At 43.6% G+C, this 19,751-nt stretch overlaps 1 protein-coding gene across 2 annotated transcripts in view; it reads right to left on the minus strand.

Annotated features, from left to right (window-relative positions):
- SH3PXD2A (SH3 and PX domains 2A) overlaps positions 1-14,959 on the minus strand; it is a 254,016-nt gene extending 239,057 nt beyond the window's left edge. The window contains exons 1-3 of one of the 2 annotated variants that reach the window (XM_083616497.1): positions 14,810-14,959; positions 14,524-14,639; positions 10,803-11,076 (exon numbers count right to left, since the gene is read on the minus strand). In XM_083616497.1, the coding sequence (XP_083472623.1) occupies positions 10,803-10,874 (72 nt within the window). In that variant the 5' untranslated portion in view covers positions 10,875-11,076; positions 14,524-14,639; positions 14,810-14,959. Of the gene's footprint in view, positions 1-10,802; positions 11,846-14,523; positions 14,640-14,809 lie in introns of those variants that run through there. The other variant, XM_083616500.1, reaches the window with a different exon arrangement.
- Positions 14,960-19,751: the final 4,792 nt, after the last annotated feature.

The following is a 19,751-nucleotide window of genomic DNA, read 5'->3' on the forward strand; positions in this document are numbered from 1 at the left end:
TCTTCTCTATCCATTCTCTCTATGCCATGAATAAGGTTATAAACTTATATGATGTCCCCTCTTACTCTCCTTACTCTCTAAACTAAAATGTCTCAAAGGCTGCAACCTTTCCTTACAGGAGAGTTTCTGGCCTTGAAGACTGAGTTTGGGTAGGGGGGGTGGTTGCTAACGTCACTAGGTTTGGTGCTATTTTTGGATGTTTGACGATAAATGAGCTTTATGCTCTGCTATATTTTGCTGTATGGTAAATGAACTGTTAAATTGCTGGGTTTTGTTCTATTGTGTTGCAGTGATATGCTTTTAATACGCATCCATATTGTACTACTTTATTTAGACTATTCTGATTTGTTCATGAACCACTTTGAACACAGATGTATTTTTTTTTAGAAAATGCAGTATTTGTGTGAAACACAGTATATAAATACGTTGACTATGACTTAGTCACCATCCCCGTCTAGAAATTTGTTTTATGCAAAGTAGCTGAAATCACCAATACTGAAATTCTTAGATAACTTAGCAAAGGGGCAGAAGAAAGCAGAGACACAATCACTTGTTAGTTTAACTGATGTGTGTGCACGTGCTGATACACCAGCAGTTTTGGAGCTTGGTTAAAAAAGCAGATCCTGAGGTTTGGTTCCAGCGCAGAATGTGAAAAAAGCCTGGTCCTGATGAACTATTTTTGCCTGGCGGTCACCAACGTGTTTCAAGATCTTCTGAGGAGTAGCATGAAGGCAAGAGTGACAGAGATGACATGGGAAAGTACTGTAGCTGACGTCTTTGTTAGTGACATCAGACTCCTGGATGGGCTCCAGCAGGGTCTGGCCCTACCCCAGTGATAACAACTTGTAATCTTTTGGCTTGCCAGAAAATGTTATGCGACATTTTCACAGCCACATTTCCAGATGTTCAGTCTCCCTTGCTTGTACGAAAGCAGCATGCCTTACTTTTACCAGAAGCCTGGCTTAGAAGCCAGCTCAGCTCGTAGTCGTTGTCAATGGAAGACTCCTCGCGTGAGGTCATCCATTTTGTGTTCCCAGGCCTCTTGTGCTAAACATTGCCCACATTTTGCACTAAAGGCTGTTTTCTTTATTTATAGCAACGGAAAAGCTTAACAAAAGCCTCCTGGGAAAAGTTTGCCAAACCAAAACTAAATGCTGTATTGAGACACCTTGAACAGAACTGGGTTCAGGCTAGAGGGAGGGTGCTCAACTGTTTTATAGTGATCCTGATGTAAATAGTACTTGGAGGTGTTTTGGATTTATTATGAAAAATGGGTGCAAGAAAAAATAACAGTATAAAAAAGAATTCCCTGGATGCCAAGATCCGGGTGGAAAAACTCCAGCAGAGATTTAAAAAGGGGGACAGGAGACAAGAGTGTACAGTGGTACCTCTGGTTACGTACTTAATTTGTACTGGAGGTCCATTCTTAACCTGAAACTGTTCTTAACCTGAAGACCACTTTAGCTAATGGGGCCTCCCGCTGCTGCTGTGCCGCCACAGCGCGATTTCTGTTCTCATCCTGAAGCAAAGTTCTTAACCCGAGGTACTATTTATGGGTTAGCGGAGTCTGTAACCTGAAGTGTATGTAACCTGAAGCATATGTAACCCGAGGTACCACTGTAATTTAAAAGTGGTTTCATTCTCTACTCCCAAGCTGTTTGTGCCTCACCATAATATTTCTCCATGCCAGTCTAGAAGGAAGCACTCACTTAGGAAAAAATGTTCTGGCTTATTATAACTTTGTTTAACATTAAAGCTAAACATTTACACTAAGCAGAGTGCAACTACAAATGCATTCTTTTATTATTGCCATTCCAAAAAAAAAAAAAAGTTTCCCATGTTCCAAGAGAAAGACAATATAATCGTAACCAATTCCACTTTCTAACTCTGTATACAGCAAAGATTATTTTTAAAAGTTTATCTGCAAGTTCAAAATCTACATTCACCCTATACATTTTCCAGGTAGAAGAGTGGAGATGTATCACATGTCAGAGACACTCAAGGTCCAATTTTTAAAAGAAATATCCCCCTAGGGTATTCTTGGCTTTTTCTTTAAAAATTCATTCTCTGAAGTATCAGATTTCTAGAGCGAGAGCTGAAGAATTGAACAAAACATTCGATACAAGCTAAACAAAGGGTTTTATTTCACTATCTTTGGTCTCAGATATATTCCTGTGTTCATGGTTTAATAAATAGCTTATCTAACTGATCACCATTATAAGCCTAAGGAAGTGAGTTCTATAAAATATGGATGATCAGGAAACCATGGTAACTACAGTTCAGATCTGAACAGAACTTTAGTTGGGGTTTGGGGGGGGCATCATTGCGTTAGAAAGAAAGAGTACCATAAGTTATTTTAACAATTTTGTCATCTTATGTTAGGGTGACCAGATGAGGACAGGAGCCCTCTAGCTTTAATAGGTGCATAGAAGAGAGTGGGTTAATCAAGTGTGGGTTGTCATGCAAGCTCTGCTTGGTGAAACTCCCTCTTTTGCAAAACCATTAAAGATGCAGCAGCCCTTTCTTCCTTTGCATCTGGCCAACCTGACTCATCCAACTATGTGACAATAGTAATCTATGTTTGCTACATATCGCCTCCACAACCTGCTTTTGGGGGCAATGGTGTGTAATTGTTTCCACCCTTGTAAGTCATTCTGAATTGGGCTTCCTCCCAGGTAAGCAGGGTTAGAACTGCAGCCTTAAGGCTTCATTCTCTTCAACTGAAATCAAATAAATGAAATTTAAACATACTTCCCTTTATCACTGTATTGTGCCTTATGACTGTAGAAACTGTGAGTGTCACTCTCCGAGGTCTTTTTCAGGATCCTTTTTCCATTTAATAGGAATTGTTATTCTTTGCGGAACAGCCTGGCTCCAGCCTTGTAACAACTTAAATTTGTCTTGATAATCCTACTGCACCATGTTCTACTTCTCTAGTTCAGAGGTGGAGGACCTAGAGCTTTCAAGATGTTGTTGGGACTCCATTTCCCAACAGCTCCAGCCAGCATGGCCAGGGGTGGGGGATGAAGGGAGATGTAGTCAAACTACGCTTGGACAACCAGAGGTTGTTCTTCATCTCTGCTTTAGATCTCCATCCCTGCTTACAGAATCAGGATTCAAAATGACCTTAACGAATTGGAGAACTAGGCGCAAACAAAATGAATTTCAATAGGGACAAATGTCAGGTTCTACACTTAGACAGGAAGACCAGCTGCACAAATATAAAATGGGGACACCTGGCTTGCCAGTTGAAGATGTGAAAAGGATCTAGAGGTGTTAGTAGACCACAAGCTTAACATGAATCAACAGTGTGATGCAGCAGCAAAAAAAGCTAATGTTATTCTAGTCTGCACCAACAGAAATACAGTGACCAGATCCAGGGAAGTTTTCTCCAGCTCCAGAGACTAGGAACTTAACCAATGGCTTCAGGTTTAAGAAAGGAGATTCTGACTAAACATCAGGAAGAACTTCTTGATGGTAAGAGCTGTTCAACCGTGGAATGGACTCCCTCGCAAGGTGGTGGACTCTCCTTCCTTGGAGGTTTTTATACAGAGGTTGGATGGTCATCTGTCATGAATGCTACAGTTGAGATTCCTGTATTGCAGGGGGTTGGGCTAGATGACCCTTGGGGTTCCTTCCAACTCTATAATTCTATGAACCGCTGAGCTGGGAAAGACCTGTTTCTGTTACCATGGAAAAAAAGCTGCTGACAATTGACAGTATTGAGCTAGATGGACACAAGGTCTGACTCACTATAAGGCAGCTTCCTATGCTCACACATAATTGATGCCTGAGGCTAAAAACAAGAAGTCAGCTCTGCGGAGACACATCAAAGCACTTGATTACACACACATTCAACACAGCATTGCTAAGTGCTTTCCAGCAATCCTGCTTTCCAACTGTGAACTGTTTCCTTTTAAATGGACACTGGGTCGTGAAGAGGAAGCAACATAAAAATGATTGTTGACAAAGAAACAGCCTATGCAATGTGTAAAAGCCAGCTGTTTCCTCCCAAGGCAGCCTATACATCTGAGCACCAAATGCCATTATTGAAGCTGGTTTCATCATTACCTAATAGGAAATACAATTTTAGATTGCAAATGATATCACTCAAGAGTTGTGACACGAGATTGAAATGTATCATTTCTTTTAGTCATTAAGCTACGGAAGAAAAAGAGAGACAAAATAGCTGGTTTTAGTTTTCAGTTTCTGCAAAACAATGAAGGTTTAAAAACACCAGGGCAAAAAATCCCATGTCCTGGCCAATCAATATATCTGCAACTAACATGCATTCATATGAGACAAAAGGCAGAAAGGTTGGGCACCATTGTAGGGGTTATTTAAATCTGTCTGAATTAAGAACTAGGCACACACATTTAATGTCATTACCAAACCTTGGGAGGGATGATAATATTCACATGAAGAAGCACTTCTGAGCTTGGGGACGCAGCTTGTGTTCTCTCTATGCGTCAACGTCTCCTTCAGACAGGCTGAATCCGGACTAAGTCATAATTAGAGCAGACCCACTGAACTAAGTGGGACTTATGATAGCCAATGGGACCTAAGTAGGTCATGACTACTTTAAGTCCCATTGATTTCAATAGGCCATATCCAACACTGTAGCTCCACTGGCAGAAGGAACTTCCATAGGTACAATGGAACTTCCTATTCTTTTCCTTTGGACCCTCCAGAGCAGTTGGGGGGCATACAGGTGTAGGGAGGTGAGACAATGAAAATCCTGCTGCACCAGAGGAACCTTGCTGGAATAGTACTGGATACAGCTCAATGTTTCTAAACATGTCTGGATACAACCCAACATTTACACAAGCCTTTCACACACACAGAAAAAATGAAAGCAGCATGCATGCATAAATCTTGTGTGTGTTTGTATTTAGGTTAACATCTATTCTGTGTTAACTTGTTACTTTATTTTTCAAGGTACAATGGTACCTCAGGTTACATACGCTTCAGGTTACATACGCTTCAGGTTACACATTCCGCTAACCCAGAAATAGTGCTTTTCCATTTTTCCATTTAATAGGAATTGTTATTCTTTGGGGAACAGCCTGCCTCCAGTCTTGTAACAACTTACATTTGTCTTGATAAGCCTACTGCACCCTGTTCTTCTTCTCTAGTTCAGAGGTGGAGAACCTATAGCTTTCAAGATGTTGTTGGGACTCCATTTCCCAATAGCTCCAGCCAGCATGGCCAGGGGTGGGGGATGAAGGGACATATAGTCCAACTACGCTTGGACAACCAAAGGTTGTTCTTCATCTCTGCTTTAGATCTCCATACAGTGGTACCTCGGGTTACATACGCTTCAGGTTACATACGCTTCAGGTTACAGACTCCGCTAACCCAGAAATAGTGCTTCAGGTTAAGAACTTTGCTTCAGGATGAGAACAGAAATCGTGCTCCAGTGGCGTGGCAGCAGCAGGAGGCCCCATTAGCTAAAGTGGTGCTTCAGGTTAAGAACAGTTTCAGGTTAAGTACAGACCTCCGGAACGAATTAAATACTTAACCTGAGGTACCACTGTATATTATTGTTTTCATTCAATGCCATAATCAGGCTGGATACACGTTCCATTCACAGAAGGACCCCTTCTGTGAATGAGAGGATTTGAGATCTGTCGGAGGCTCATAGGAAGAGAGGAGGCAATTTTCTGAAGTTCCCCCTCTTTCTGCAGCCTCCTCACCTCCATCCTTACAGAGCAGTTTAGGGGAGACTGCCCCACTTCGGTGAGTAGGCGTGTTCCACAAAGAGAGTTCTTATAATGGATCTTTGGATCCAGTCCAATAGGGGAAAGACCTGTCTCAGAAAGATTAGAATCTAAAGTATGGAGAGAGAAAAGAGGTAAGTGCCTATAGAACAGGCAAAGGATGAATGTGAACAAATGCAGTTAAGTTACACATACTTAGCATATGTTAGGGTTGGAGATGTCTCCTGTATCTCCTGGAATCATGGAGCTCAGTGTATAGTTTTGTTAGGTACTGCTGAATCACACTGGCAAATATTTAACCAAGTATGCTCCTCCCTATATGGTTTCGAACATCTAAGAGAAAGTGAGAGATAAGAGCTGGCAATCAACAAGATGAAAGTAACCCTTTTGCTATGTTGACCTTGGGTGAAAAATGCCATAGACCATTTATTTTCCCCACACAGGCAAAAAAAAATATTAAAAATCAAGCTTTGCACATTGCAACAGTGAGATATTTAAAACCAGACTGAATAAAGCACATGAAAAAGGCCTGAAAGGAACAATATCATAATGGCAGCTGGATTCACTTAGCCAGCACTAATGCACAGAAACGAGGAAAAGGCATACATGTACATGCATTTGGCCTGAGGCTGTAGATGGGTTTTGATCACCCATTCTCAATACACATCTGGAAGATCAGGTTAAACATTGCAAATGAAAGCACTCTTGGATGAGTCAAGTCAGCCAATATCGATTTGATATATCAGACAACCTGAGTTTGGGAAATCAAAGAGCATCCTCCAGAGAGTTGGGATGGGGGGGGGAGAGGATCAGAAGCCCTAATTAAGTCATTGCAGTGTTCATTAATTCATGTAGAAGCAAGGAACATTTTTCAACAGAGCACAGCAAATCTCAACTTTTCATTTTGTTAAAAGATCAAGTTTCTGGCCCTCACGGTTACACAGAAATATTTAAAAGATGAATACAATTCTGAACTCTTATTTTCCTAGGTCCCACTTTTTTTTTTACCCAGACCTCAAACACTGGAATTAATATCCAAATTATGAAAACTATTTGGTAACAACTGAAAAATACATGTAATTTAATCAAGCATTTCTATCTAATTTGCATTTATTAACAAGAGAATTCGACTTTAATATTCAAATGTTGTTGTTTTTTAAAAAAAGTATAGCATGCAAGTCTGGGACGCGAGTGGTGCTGTGGGTAAAACCTCAGTGCCTAGGACTTGCTGATCGTAAGGTGGGCGGTTCGAATCCCTGCGGCGGGGTGAGCTCCCGTCGTTCGGTCCCAGCTCCTGCCCACCTAGCAGTTCGAAAGCACCCCTAAGTGCAAGTAGATAAATAGGTACCGCTTTATAGCGGGAAGGTAAACGGTGTTTCCGTGTGCGGCACTGGTGGTGGCTCGCCAGTTGCAGCTTCGTCATGCTGGCCATGTGACCCGGAAGTGTCTTCGGATGGCGCCGGCTCCCGGCCTCTTGAGCGAGATGAGCGCGCAACCCTAGAGTCGGACACAACTGGCCCGTACGGGCAGGGGTACCTTTACCTATAGCATTCAAGTCTAGCAGGCATCCCCAACCTTTTTTGGTTAGTGGGCACCTTTGGAATTTGAGAAGGTGCCACAAACACCAGTCACAAAATGACTGCCATGGGGGTATGGCATAACACAAACGGCTGCCACATCATCCACCATTATCACTTACAGAGTAGCTCTTTGCACCTCTCCTCAAAATGGGAGGGTGGGTGTCCAATCAAGGCACCAATAAGATGTGGACATGTTTAAGGGAGTGTCTCCAATACAGGAGAAGCAGAACTAGTGCAAACAAACTGGGCAGGAAGAGCAAATAAGTCTCTGGTGCAGTGCTGATTTCTGAAGGAACATTTACTGCAATCTTTTGCAGGTGCCATAGGTGGTACTGGCAGAGCACACTAGCACCCACAGGGTTTGCATTAGCAACCCCTGATCTAGATTCAGTTACTCAGTCTCTATAACTGAGGGTTGTTTGTTTGTTTGTTTTACACATGAAAAATACTTGCTTTGAACTTGAAGGATCTCAAACTGTAAGCATTTTAAAAGTCAGTCCAACTGACTATTAACATGCTTACTTCCAGGTAAGGGTAGATAAGAACACAACCTGATAGCACCCAGTGTGACACAGAATTGTCTCATACTTATTCCCAGATATGTGAATATCACCCACAATACTCACTGTCTATGGCACAAACTACCAAAGAACTGAACAACTGTATGACATAATACCACCCTTTGTCCTCGTTCACTTCTATGGCTGGCATTGCATCTTGTATCATAACTGCTGAATATGTTATGCATTTTAGTTCTTAGAGCAAAGAGTAGACAAGTGATAGCCACTGGCTTCAATTGTTTTAAGGAGAGATCAGATATATTCACGGAGAATAGGTCTACCAGTAGTGATTTGCCAAGACTAATAGAACCTTCAAATTAGTGGCAGTCTACCGGGAAAGCACAATAGGAGGAGCCAGCTATGGTCTTGTGTGGTTTGTGGGTTTTCTGGCTGGTCAATGTGTGAAGCAGAATGCTTGGCTAGATATACTTTTAGCCTAATAATCAGAAAAGCCCTTCCCTTACACCAGCAGTTTTCAATTTAAGAGAACGTCTGCTGAAACACTGGTGGTAATACCAGCCCAATACGTTTTGCTGTCCGGAGCAAAGCTGAGCTTTAAAATGAACAAGATTACAAGTAGATCCTGGCTAACTTGGCAAACTGAACCTTGTGAAAAATAATGTCATTAAAGTTGAATTCACAAAAAGCAAGCTGCACATCTGATAGGCTACTTCCACAGGGACCTTGGCAGAAATATGGAGAAAGATGCCAATACTAACAATGCTCTTTATATCCACTCTTGTGCATGACTTGGCTGTCAGGTCTAGAAGGCTGGTAAGGAGGGCTGACGCAAGAACTCCTGCCTTTTTGTCCTTCTCCAAGGCTGTGATTACTCCTTGCCTCATCTACTATTTCACCTCTGTTCAAAACGGATGATGACAACATGACAAAGTTTAGTGTTGAAATCTGTAGGATTAATCAAATTCCCTTGATACCTGTCAGTGAACAGTTGGAAGGGGAAAGTTATTCTCTGGTGCTCAGTTACCAGCTTGTGTTCAGTAGTCAAAGCTGGTGGGAAATTGCAGGTATGGAACACCAGCAAAATAGTATACAGCTCCAGCAAAACATTTCGCCCACATCCAAAACAGAGTTTGGAGTTCCATGAAAATATTATAGGTGGAGTGCAACATGGCATTAAGGCAATTGTTTCATCCATGAAATTATTTCTGCTTGCATCTCCCCCCCCCTGCATGTCTCCTAAATCTCTTCTAGGGGTTCCCCCAACCCTCTGGAGGAGATTTTGGGAGGCTGTTGGGAGAGCACAGGGTTGGGAAAACATGAAAGTCCTACTGCCCATATATCCTTGCACTGATTAGCAGAATATCACCCTATGAGAATTAACCTAAAATATATAGTCCTTACCTACTGTCAAGGATAGGATAACAGATTTACCACCCTTGGTACTTTCAAATATTGGGGCGAATAGATCTGAAAACATATATGGCCCTCAGTTTGTCCCATGTCATAGCAACTAACATTTTCATCCTCTTTGGATCTTTTCACTGAGGTTTGTCCTGCAGTGACTATGTTCGTGTCCTGGCCTGCACCGCACAGGAGCACAACCAGCACTGCACATTGATTGAGCTGGCTCAGCTAAAGAGAAGAAACCGAGAGTTCATATACGGTCACTGCCTTGGATCTCTAATGAGAAAGTCAAGCTAAGAATTTTGCCAATAAAGCATAACAGAGAAAATGGGACACCCACCTAGGAAAAAGTCAAGGTCCTTAAACAGCTATTCCAAAATGCTCTGGGAAGAAATGCCCTAACCACTGTCTTTCTGCGGGCTTGGATTTGCACCTACCTGTCTCCCCATTAACATAGGTGCACCCACAAGACTTCATCCCCATCCCAATGTTTTCCTGGACCTCTCCCCGCTACATGCAGGTGTTTCTCCATCCTGATCATTTCAGACTTTCCAAGGGTTTAAAAAAACACCTGTATTAAAAGGATGGAAGGTTGAGGTCAACACTGGAATGGGGAGGGCATCATGTGGACATCCCTACATTAATGGGAAGATAGGAAAGTTCAAGTCTACCTTTTGCTCCAATGTGCAAAAGCCCTCTAAGGCTCTGGTCAGGAGCAGGAGAATGTAAGCAGTCTTCCAGAATAGCAGAACTGAATGTTTATGAGGAACTGAGGGACACCCCTGCCAAATGTGCATCCAGGTCAAAATAATAAGTTGGGTCAGACAAGCCCAGATGGCTCAAAATAACACAACATGTGCCTCCTGCTCCACGGAAAGGGCAAAAAATGGTCAGCCAATTTGACCAGAGGGCAACATTCTTGTGCATGAATAAACTGGGACTGCCATTATAGACTCAGGGCTGGAGAGGAGCTAAGCATCATCTAGTCTAGTTCATGTCTGTCCTGCACCAAACACTCCACCCAAATCCTAGCATGCTACCAATGCTCATCAAAAACAAGCAAGGATGTGGCAGAGGAACTTTGTTTGCAGCAGAATTGTTTAAAACAGCCTGCAAAACTGATTTCAAATTGAACGAGATGAGCTCTTTAAAAACAAAACAAAACAACACCCATATACTCATCCTGTGTGCTCTTCAGACCACCTGGGAAGGTGCAGCCTGTTCCAAACGAGTGTCCTTCTTATATAGGCTATGTTACACAACACTGCACCCGAGAGACACGATTGCACCAAACTGAAATGCTTGCAAAACCCCCTATGCTCACCTTCTTCCTTGGTGGTAAAGGTGCTTCATAAAGTTCATCAGTGGGGCACAGCACACACTCAGAAACCCTATCCCACCCACTTCACTTTCCAAATCATTTCTCTGGCTCTTTGCAAACCCAAACAGCCAGCCTTGTAAAATGCTTCAAGGATGACACCCATTGCCAGGACATGCAGCCTTGCCTTGGCACAACTGGACATTAATGGCACCCCCCTCCCATGCAAGCATTATTCAGCCCCCATCTGTGTACTCACATAATGCTTGGATGGGTTTCGCCTTTTTTCCACGTCCACCACATTAGCATCCAGCACGCTGTAGGACAGCATCTTCGTCCCCAGGAAAACCAGGAAATGCAAACAGAGTCCAGATGTATCCTTGTATTATGATGAGTGCGCTTATTCTTTCAGGATGGCTCCTTGGCGCTCAAGAAGGATTTCCTAGGAAGCTGGTGCCTTCCCTTCTCTCTCTCTCTCCCCTTTTTTCTTTTCTTCGTTGCTGGCACCAGAAGAGAAGCAAAACTTCCCCAAGCTTCAATAGAAGGAGATGTCTTTAAATATATATATATTGGGAACTGCACCAATCTTGGAGAGCCTGGTCACACCGCTCACGATCCTCCCCTTGGCCCTGGGAGGGAGGAAAGGGCAGAAATGGTCTTCGGCCACTTTCAAAAGAGCTCGGCTCTTATATTCTGGTGGGACTAAGGGGATTCCTTCTGGTCCAAGGCTGCGTTTATATGGATGGGAGGGAGTCTCTATTCAGTCCCCCCTTCCCCCTCCTAAAGGCGGATCAAGTTTTGCAGTCCCTGTACGGATCCCCGGCGCGGTGTCCCGCGTGCGCGTGTGTCTATATGCCTGCCTGCCTCCTTTTCCCTCGTCCCTGCACCCGAGTCGCCGCTGCGCGGTTCTCTTCGGCCCCAGCTTCGTGCCCAACAGCGGCGGATCCTTGGCAACGCTCCTTGGTGCAGCTGCTGCTGCTGCTGCTGCAGCCGCCCCGGGGGAAGGAAGGAAGGAGGAGGCAGGCAGAAGGCGGCGGGCCGGCTGGGGCAGAGAGGCGAGCGAGCGAGCGAGCGAGCGGCTGGGCGCGAAGCTCCCTTCCCCTGCCTTCTCGGCTTCGCCTCCTGCTGCCGCGATCTGCACTCCGCGCCGAACAAGGCGAGGGGCTGGAGGAGGAGGAGGAGGGGGCGGCCGGTCGGGAGGCAGGAGGGCTGGGCTCTGCTTGCCGCCCGCGGAGGGGAGGAGGGGGCCCGGTCTTCCCCCGGACAGGAGATCCGAAAGGGGAGTGGGCGATCACCTCTCCACGCCCAAGCCCCGAGGGGGCGCTGGGCGGCCGAGGAAGCTTGGCCCGGGCGGCTCCGCCCCCTTCAGAAATAACGACTTTGCGAGCCGCTGCGGGGTGGGGAGAAGTTCCCCGGGGACGGGCGAGAAAAGAAAGGCAGAGGAGATCTCCTCGAGAAACAGATCTCTTTAAGAAGACGGAACAACCGGCTCCCTTTGGGGACTGCTGTTCTTGGGCTGGAGGGAGGCGAGCGGAAGAGAGATTAGGGTGCAATCAACTCCCATTTACCTGGGAGTAAACCAGATTGAATTCTTTGGGGACTACTCCTAATTAGACGTGGTTAGGTTAGCAGCCCTAATAGGGGTCTGCAGTTGGGCCTGTATTGCCACTGCCCCCCCAGTCCCCCCTCCCTTGTTGCTGCCATCCAACTGTCCCGAGAGCCTCCAGAGGTGAAGTCAAAGTTAGCGGCACCGATGTGACCTCCCTGGGGTGCAAGGCTGGGCAGCGTGTATGGAGGTCCTGGGCTGTTCAGATGACAAGACCCCTGTCTCTGCCTCGCTAATGTGGTCCAAACAAAAGCAGGGCAATATGTTTGGCACCAGCTTAGCTGCAGGTATTGCTGGAAGGAGACCTACAAGGTGCCATCCTACAGCCTTCAAAACTCCACCTTTACTTGCATGTTCATTCACATTCCTAACATGGACTATTTAACTTGCTCATTGCTTGATTTGCACCCCTCTACCCCTTGTATAAATATGGTCTGAAGCGCAACATCAAAAAAACTAAGATCATGGCCACTGGACCTATCACTTCCTGGCAAATAGAAGGGGAAGAAATGGAGGCAGTGAGAGATTTTACTTTCTTGGGTTCCATGATCCCTGCAGATGGTGACAGCAGTCACAAAATTAAAAGACGCCTCCTTCTTGGGAGAAAAGCAATGACAAACCTAGACAGCATCTTAAAAAGCAGAGACATCACCTTGCCGACAAAGGTCCGTATAGTAAAAGCTATGGTTTTCCCAGTAGTGATGTATGGAAGTGAGAGCTGGACCATAAAGAAGGCTGATTGCCGAAGAATTGATGCTTTTGAATTATGGTGCTGGAGGAGACTCTTGAGAGTCCCATGGACTGCAAGAAGATCAAACCTATGCATTCTGAAGGAAATCAGCCCTGAGCGCTCACTGGAAGGAAAGATCCCAAAGCTGAGGCTCCAATACTTTGGCCACATCATAAGAAGAGAAGACTCCCTGGAAAAGACCCTGATGTTGGGAAAGATTGAGGGCACAAGGAGAAGGGGACGACAGAGAACGAGATGGTTGGACAGTGTTCTCGAAGCTACCAACATGAGTTTGACCAAGCTGCGGGAGGCAGTGGAAGACAGGAGTGCCTGGCTTGCTCTGGTCCATGGGGTCACACAACTAAATGACTAAACAACAACACACCTTGTATAAAGCAACTGGAATCTCTATGTATTCCTTGTGGATTTCAGATGAGGCTGCCCAACAGAATGAGACAGCCCTCTGAAAACCACAGGTAGTAGTAAAGGGGATTCATTTCTAATTGCCATATACTCTTTATTCTGATATCACCCTGCTAGCTATTCAGTAACAAGCTGGCTGCAACATAGCCAAAATAATTTTCAGTGCTGCAGTGTCTTGTAGTTGAGAACAGAAAAAAAGGCTACTTTAGGATTTTCATATTTTGCTTGGTTTTTTCAGAAGGCATAGCATGTGTTAGTTCTGCACCCACACCCAAATCAATCTTATTGTCTTTATCATTGTTGGTGGCTGGTGCCCAGTGGGGTTGGTAGGGCAGAAGGTAGGGAGGCCAGCAATAGGTGGAGCCAGAGCCAATGGAGGTAGTGATATCTAATTTCAGTCTTATCCTCCTCCCTGTTGAGTTCTGCAAGGGGAACACTGAGACCAAGGAGGAGGAAGCTGACAGGCAATGCCACCTTCCAGACTGGTTGTTAAGTTAGAAGGCAGGCAGATGGGTAGGGGAGTGCTGGCTGAGGGCAGACTTAGGCTGGTGGGTCAGTGCCACATTCATCCTAATGGAACAGCTGCCACTGTAGCTCAGACGTCAATAATGAGTTGTGCATACAAGAGAACAGAAAAATCTCAAGCAGGGCACAATGTTACTAGGACTGAAGTGCTAAGGAATAATATGTTGTCTGCATGACAAAAAGATGGCCAACTCTTGCATATCAGGCAAAATGAGCAGGCAAAATTAACTTGCAACAGCAGAAAAATAAATTTAGCATTTTAGCTCCAAAAGGTAGAAATTACCAAAATAATCAGGTGCACAAGTGTAAGACTGGTGACACTTGGCTTCACAGCAGCAAGTTCAGAAAAAAGGAACAAGGGCTTTTAGTAAGCTACTGTCTCTACATGAGCTAGCAACGCTATGTAAGAGTCTAGGGCATTGTTAGGAGGTGATCTGGGGGAGCTGAGCCCTGGGTCTTTTGCACACTTCAGGTCTTCTGCCCTTTCCCTTCCCTCTGAAAGTAGACCTAAAATTACATACATGTATATAACTTAGGAAATAAAACTTTTGTGCAAATCTATGTCATGGACCTGTGCTTTGAATCCTTTTAAAGACCTAACGTCCTTGGCAACAGCTAAAAAGTTGACTGCAATTTAAGCTGTGTCAACAAAAGCGTGAAAAGCAATGGCACCACTCTATTCTGCTTTGGTCATACCTCACCTCAACTGTGTCCAGTTTAAGGAGGATACCAACAAACTAGGCCATTTCCAGAGAAGGGTGTCAAAGATGGTGAGGGACTTGGCGTCTGAGGAGGAGATGGGCATGTTTAGCCTGGAACAAAAGACAAATAAGAGTAATGGTGCTCAAGGTGCATGATTCACAGGAGCAAGCTCTACAATCATGCTAATTCTATCAGGAGCACCCAAATAACGGGTCAGGTTGCATCTATTGGGTACTGTGATGTCGAACTCCACTCCATTCACTATCAACTTTATATTTACCTTTTATGGGCACTTGGCACTTCTGTGATACATATCAGTGAGGATACTGTGTGTGCAAATAAGTAAAGCGTTCCAGTTGCTGCTAATTAGACATGCCCAATGACTGCCACAGAACTCCACTGTATTCTGGAATCTTGCCATTCATGGTTTCTGGAAGGAGTCACGCATATAAATTAAAATATTACAATATCTTTTGGAATATACGGAAATTCAAGACTTACTTTAGGGAGCCATTTCCCTGAGTGCAAATGTAATTTTATTTAATTAGGTGACTTTAAACCCACTCTTCATTAAATCAATCCCAGAATGGGGGACAACATGAAAAATAAACCCTTATACTGTATTAAACATCCATGTCTCACACTGAATATAACTGATCTGTAGAAAGGACTTTATGATCTGAAAACAGAGACCATGTATGTACTTTTGTAACCCAAGAAAAGATTTAACATGAAATATAAACAAAGCAATAAAAAAGCAAACCACAACATCATTAAATCAAATAATGGCATGAGCAGTCCTTACTTCATGGGATGACGGCGTCAGTAACATACACTGTTGGGTGCAAGTGCCTTGCAGAAAATGGCATTGCAATTAGCAATAGGGTGGAATCCCACCCTACATAGGAAATATGTCGCAAGTATCACTGCCAACAGCCGAATTACTATGGCAAATTACAAACAAGGATATACAACTAGCAACAGTGATAATCACACATGGAATAATTTCTGCGGGGAGAAAATGATTACATGGTCTATATTCAAGCCCTGCATAAACAGACTTCAAGACACTGATTTTTATGTAGATGGCTCCTTTGGAATGCTTTCGGTGAAAAGCACTACAGAGAGTTGTGCAAATAAAGGGGGGGGGGTCATACCAAAATTTTCTCCCACATTTTTCTTCATCAGTTAGAAAAGAAATTGCGTTTGAAAGGTATCTAAAGGGAGAGAAAGCTTGTGGAATTCTCATGGGTAGGGTGCAAGTTTCTTACCTCTATGCTTTTGAGGTGGTCAAGGGATATTTGTGATTGTCCTTTCTTTAATTCAACAAAATAATCAGTGGTCCGCACTCTATAGACTTCCCAGATGCCCAAGCTTCAGTTCAAGCCCAGGGGAAGACACCCTCCTACGCATCCCCCCCCCAATCAGGAACTATGGGCATCCAGGGAGGCTGCAGTGTGTTGGATAAGAGTTTACTGGAAAGAAAAACACACCCTGAGTCACCTTGCAACAATGTAACACCCTGCACTCATAAAAAGGGTACAGAAAATGCAATATGTCTGGATAAAAAGGTAGAAAATTGGAAGGCAGATGTTAAGCACAGCACTAGTCACAAACCACTACAGTATACATTTAAAAAATGTAATGGTTGAGGGAAATGCTTTGTACTAAAACTGGAGGCTGCTGCTGTCTTATGGATCACCCTGGGACATATACAATAGATTTTCACACTAGGTTTTATGTGATATTCACAGGATACTTAGGATAGGTGAGGTTCCTTCTCATTGGTTAGTGCATCACAATAACTCATGTGTCAGTGGGCTCAGATAGGTGATCAGTTGATAGAGAGAACCATCACATGAAAACATAGGAATGTGTATCTACCCCAGATTCTGAAAATAATTCATAGTGTTTCCCTTGATGCCTTGTTTTAACCAATTAGGTTAATTTCACAGTTACACAATGTTCAGCCCCCCTGCAAAAAAAATATCAAAAAATCATGTTCCTATAACATTATTTTAAAATCACAATGGATCAAGAGGAAACCCCAGATATCCAAACCAGACCTAAGAATTTGACCACCCCCAATGAGAACAGAGAAAGAGATGGCTACCTTAGATTAACAAAACAAAAACAAGACACCCATATGAACCTTGGGTCTAAGGTAAACCCAGGATTTGCTTTGAAGGGAAGCCTAGGCTACAGCTTACTTTGACTGCGGTGAGATCTCATCTCTTTGAAAATTGAATCTGATGGATCAGATTCATCTGTAAAATAGAGGAATAACAACAAATGGGAATATTAAAAAAAATTTGCTGTCCTTACAAAGTTATTGTGAAGCTCAGTAAGATGAGCATCTCTATCCCCTTTTTCAAAGTTCCTCTAGTGTGTGGACATCTTTGCATGCTGGGAGGGTGATGCCTGTGGCTTATTCCTCTTATCCTATTAATTTCATGTAGAGAGAGCAATATCAAGAAAATGTCCCTTGCTTCCTTTTAAAAGATACATTAAGGGTAATAATGCACTTTACCCCACCATCTTTGAACATATTGGTAGAGCTTATTGATGAGTGAACTGAAAACCGGTAAAGAGATCCAATGCACAAAGCTTTAGAAAGGAAGGCTAGCCACCATGTTCCAATTGTAAACGCTAAGGTACATCTCAACTGCTCACTGCAGGAGGAAACTGCTTATATTATTGTAAGGGAAGAAAAACAACACATTTGTAAATGAGGGCAACCCATGGGAGGGAAAGTGCCGGTTTATCCAAGCTCCATTCTGATCACAAGCATCTATTGTGTGCCTGTGCCCCCTTCTTTCTATATTTCAGGTGGTCTTTGCAATGCTGGCAGCCTGAAACTTCTTGACTTGTAAATTGAGAACTTGATCAGGAAATAGCTGAAAGAAAACAAACAAGGACAACCAGGCCTTCACTGTGCTACTTTCAAAGTGGCTATTTTTGTCCAGACATCTTGAAACCTCCTTATTGTGCAGAGGGAGTGAAAGGGACAGATAAACACACACTGTATCAGCAAAACCAGGCACAATACAACACGTTCAGGATAACAGCACCTGTCAACCGATGATTTTCAAACTCATGTGTGTTTGTGTCTTTATACAAACCAGCCAATGATGGTCAGATCATTTCCATATGAGGCCAGCAACTTTTTCTTTTGCTAAACCCATTAATGGAACTGGAACATGTCAAGTACCTTGCCAAGGTATATATGTTCATAGATCATTATTTAAAATGCACTCTGGCCAGGAAAGGAAACTCTGACTCACTATGACAAAAAGGCTCTAATCCCATTCATTTGATAATACACAACTGGGGGTTAGGCTCTGCTATGCAATAAGAGATAGCATTTTCCATAACCTTGGTAGAATGCTTTCTACCTTGGCATGAGATGCCTTCTGTAGAAATCACAATTTCCCATTTCCTTCTTCCCTCTTATTCCGCTGCTGTGTTATCTATAACTGCCACAATCACAATGCTAGACATGCAAGAATCTTGATTTAGTTGAAAGAAGCTCAAAGACTAGGAAAAATTCTGATTCACTAATACTGGGTGCCCCAATCAAGAGATCACTGCCATAAGGAGGTATTTGTCATGCCCAGTCCCCATTCCTGCACTAACTCTACAGTATGCCATATAAGGACAGCAAGAACACACTTGTCCCATAGTAATGGTTTCTGCATGATTAAGATATTCCAACAAGTGCTGAGCTTCATAAGATAAAGTGACTCAAAATTTCAACTAAGTGAATAAAAACCCAAGCCTTTGTGAAGCATTCTGAAAAATATGCTACGTAATTTGAATACATCCTGCATGCAGAGGTCGTGCTGGCTTAGCATCTGGGCTCAGAGGTGTTGTAGTAGTCTAGTGTTGCAAAAGCAAAAAAGAAGTGTCCCTGAGCGTCACGTCCTGTTCTTGAGGTGTCCAAACTACCTGAAGAGAAATGGCATAATACACCTTTCCTCCATGTTTTTGCATGCCATTGCTTGAAGCTCGAGTCACATTGTACCTGCCTCGGAAGACTAACCTAAGCCGGGCTTCTGAACCTGGCTTATCTGCTTGCCTTAATACAACTTAAGTGCAACTTAATACAACACTGCACATATTTAAACGCACTCCCACAGGAGGCAGTAATGGCCACTAACTTGGCTGGCTTTAAGTTTTGGACAAATTCATGGAGGATAAAGCTATGAATGGTTACTAGCTGTGATGGCTATGCTCTGCCTCCACAGTGGGAGGCAGTAATGCTTCTGAATAAAAGTTGCTGGAAACTGCAGGAGAGGAGCATGCTCTTGTGCTTGGGTGCTGCTTGTGGGTTTCCCACGGGCATCTGGTTGGCCACTGTGAGAATAGGATGCTGGGTTAGATGTGCCATTGGCCTGATCCAGCAGGCTCTTCTTATGTTTGTTTGAATATGCTTTAGTAACAGTGACTTTACTAGTTCTTTCTAGTCCTCCTTGAATTTCATAGCTTGGTTTCTTGATCACTTCTCCAAGCAGTGCCCACTCTGGGTTTTTTTTAAATTATTATTATTATCATGGGCCAAATCCAATGTTAATAGCTTGTTAATCCATTCAATAAATGTGTGTACAGTATTTGAGGGACACAGTTGCAAGTTCCAGCTCATGCTCAAGTTTGCTTCAACAGCACCACCCTGTGGCTAGACACATACTAGCATGCCCTGTTCTGCCATGCTTCCTGAGACAATAGTACAAGACGAACAAATCTGAACTTGGAAGTTCTGAGCTAGGAGATCTGAGGTCTACCCTACGGATATTATGTTAGTGGAGCCATGAGATAATACATCTATTTCATTCCACGAGACTCCCATTTGTTCCCCTGGAAGGACACTTTAAAATACAGGGCATCAAGAAAACATTCCATTGCTAAGATGTAAAAAGACATTTCTTCTGGCATCAAGATAATGTGGGTGAGAGGATAGGGCAGATCTTTAAAATTTTACAGCAAAAAAATAAATAAAAATCCCCTGCTAAGTAATTTGTAGACTTGGGGTTCAAAAAGCAGAAAAGTAGGTTGACTCCTGTCTTTGAGAATTCCAGAGAAGTCCAGAAAAAGCTTGAGTTTCCCCTGGCCTAGGTTGGGGGACCAACAGGGGTATGGTGGCAGTTCTACCATGCAAGGCTGGCTTTCACACTGGCGATTTGGCACCCAATTAGAGTCCAGGGGGCTGACACCCTGGGGTTTCG

Source organism: Podarcis filfolensis, assembly GCF_964270895.1.
Source record: "Podarcis filfolensis genome assembly, chromosome: 5".
NCBI classification, from domain to species: Eukaryota; Metazoa; Chordata; class Lepidosauria; order Squamata; family Lacertidae; genus Podarcis; species Podarcis filfolensis.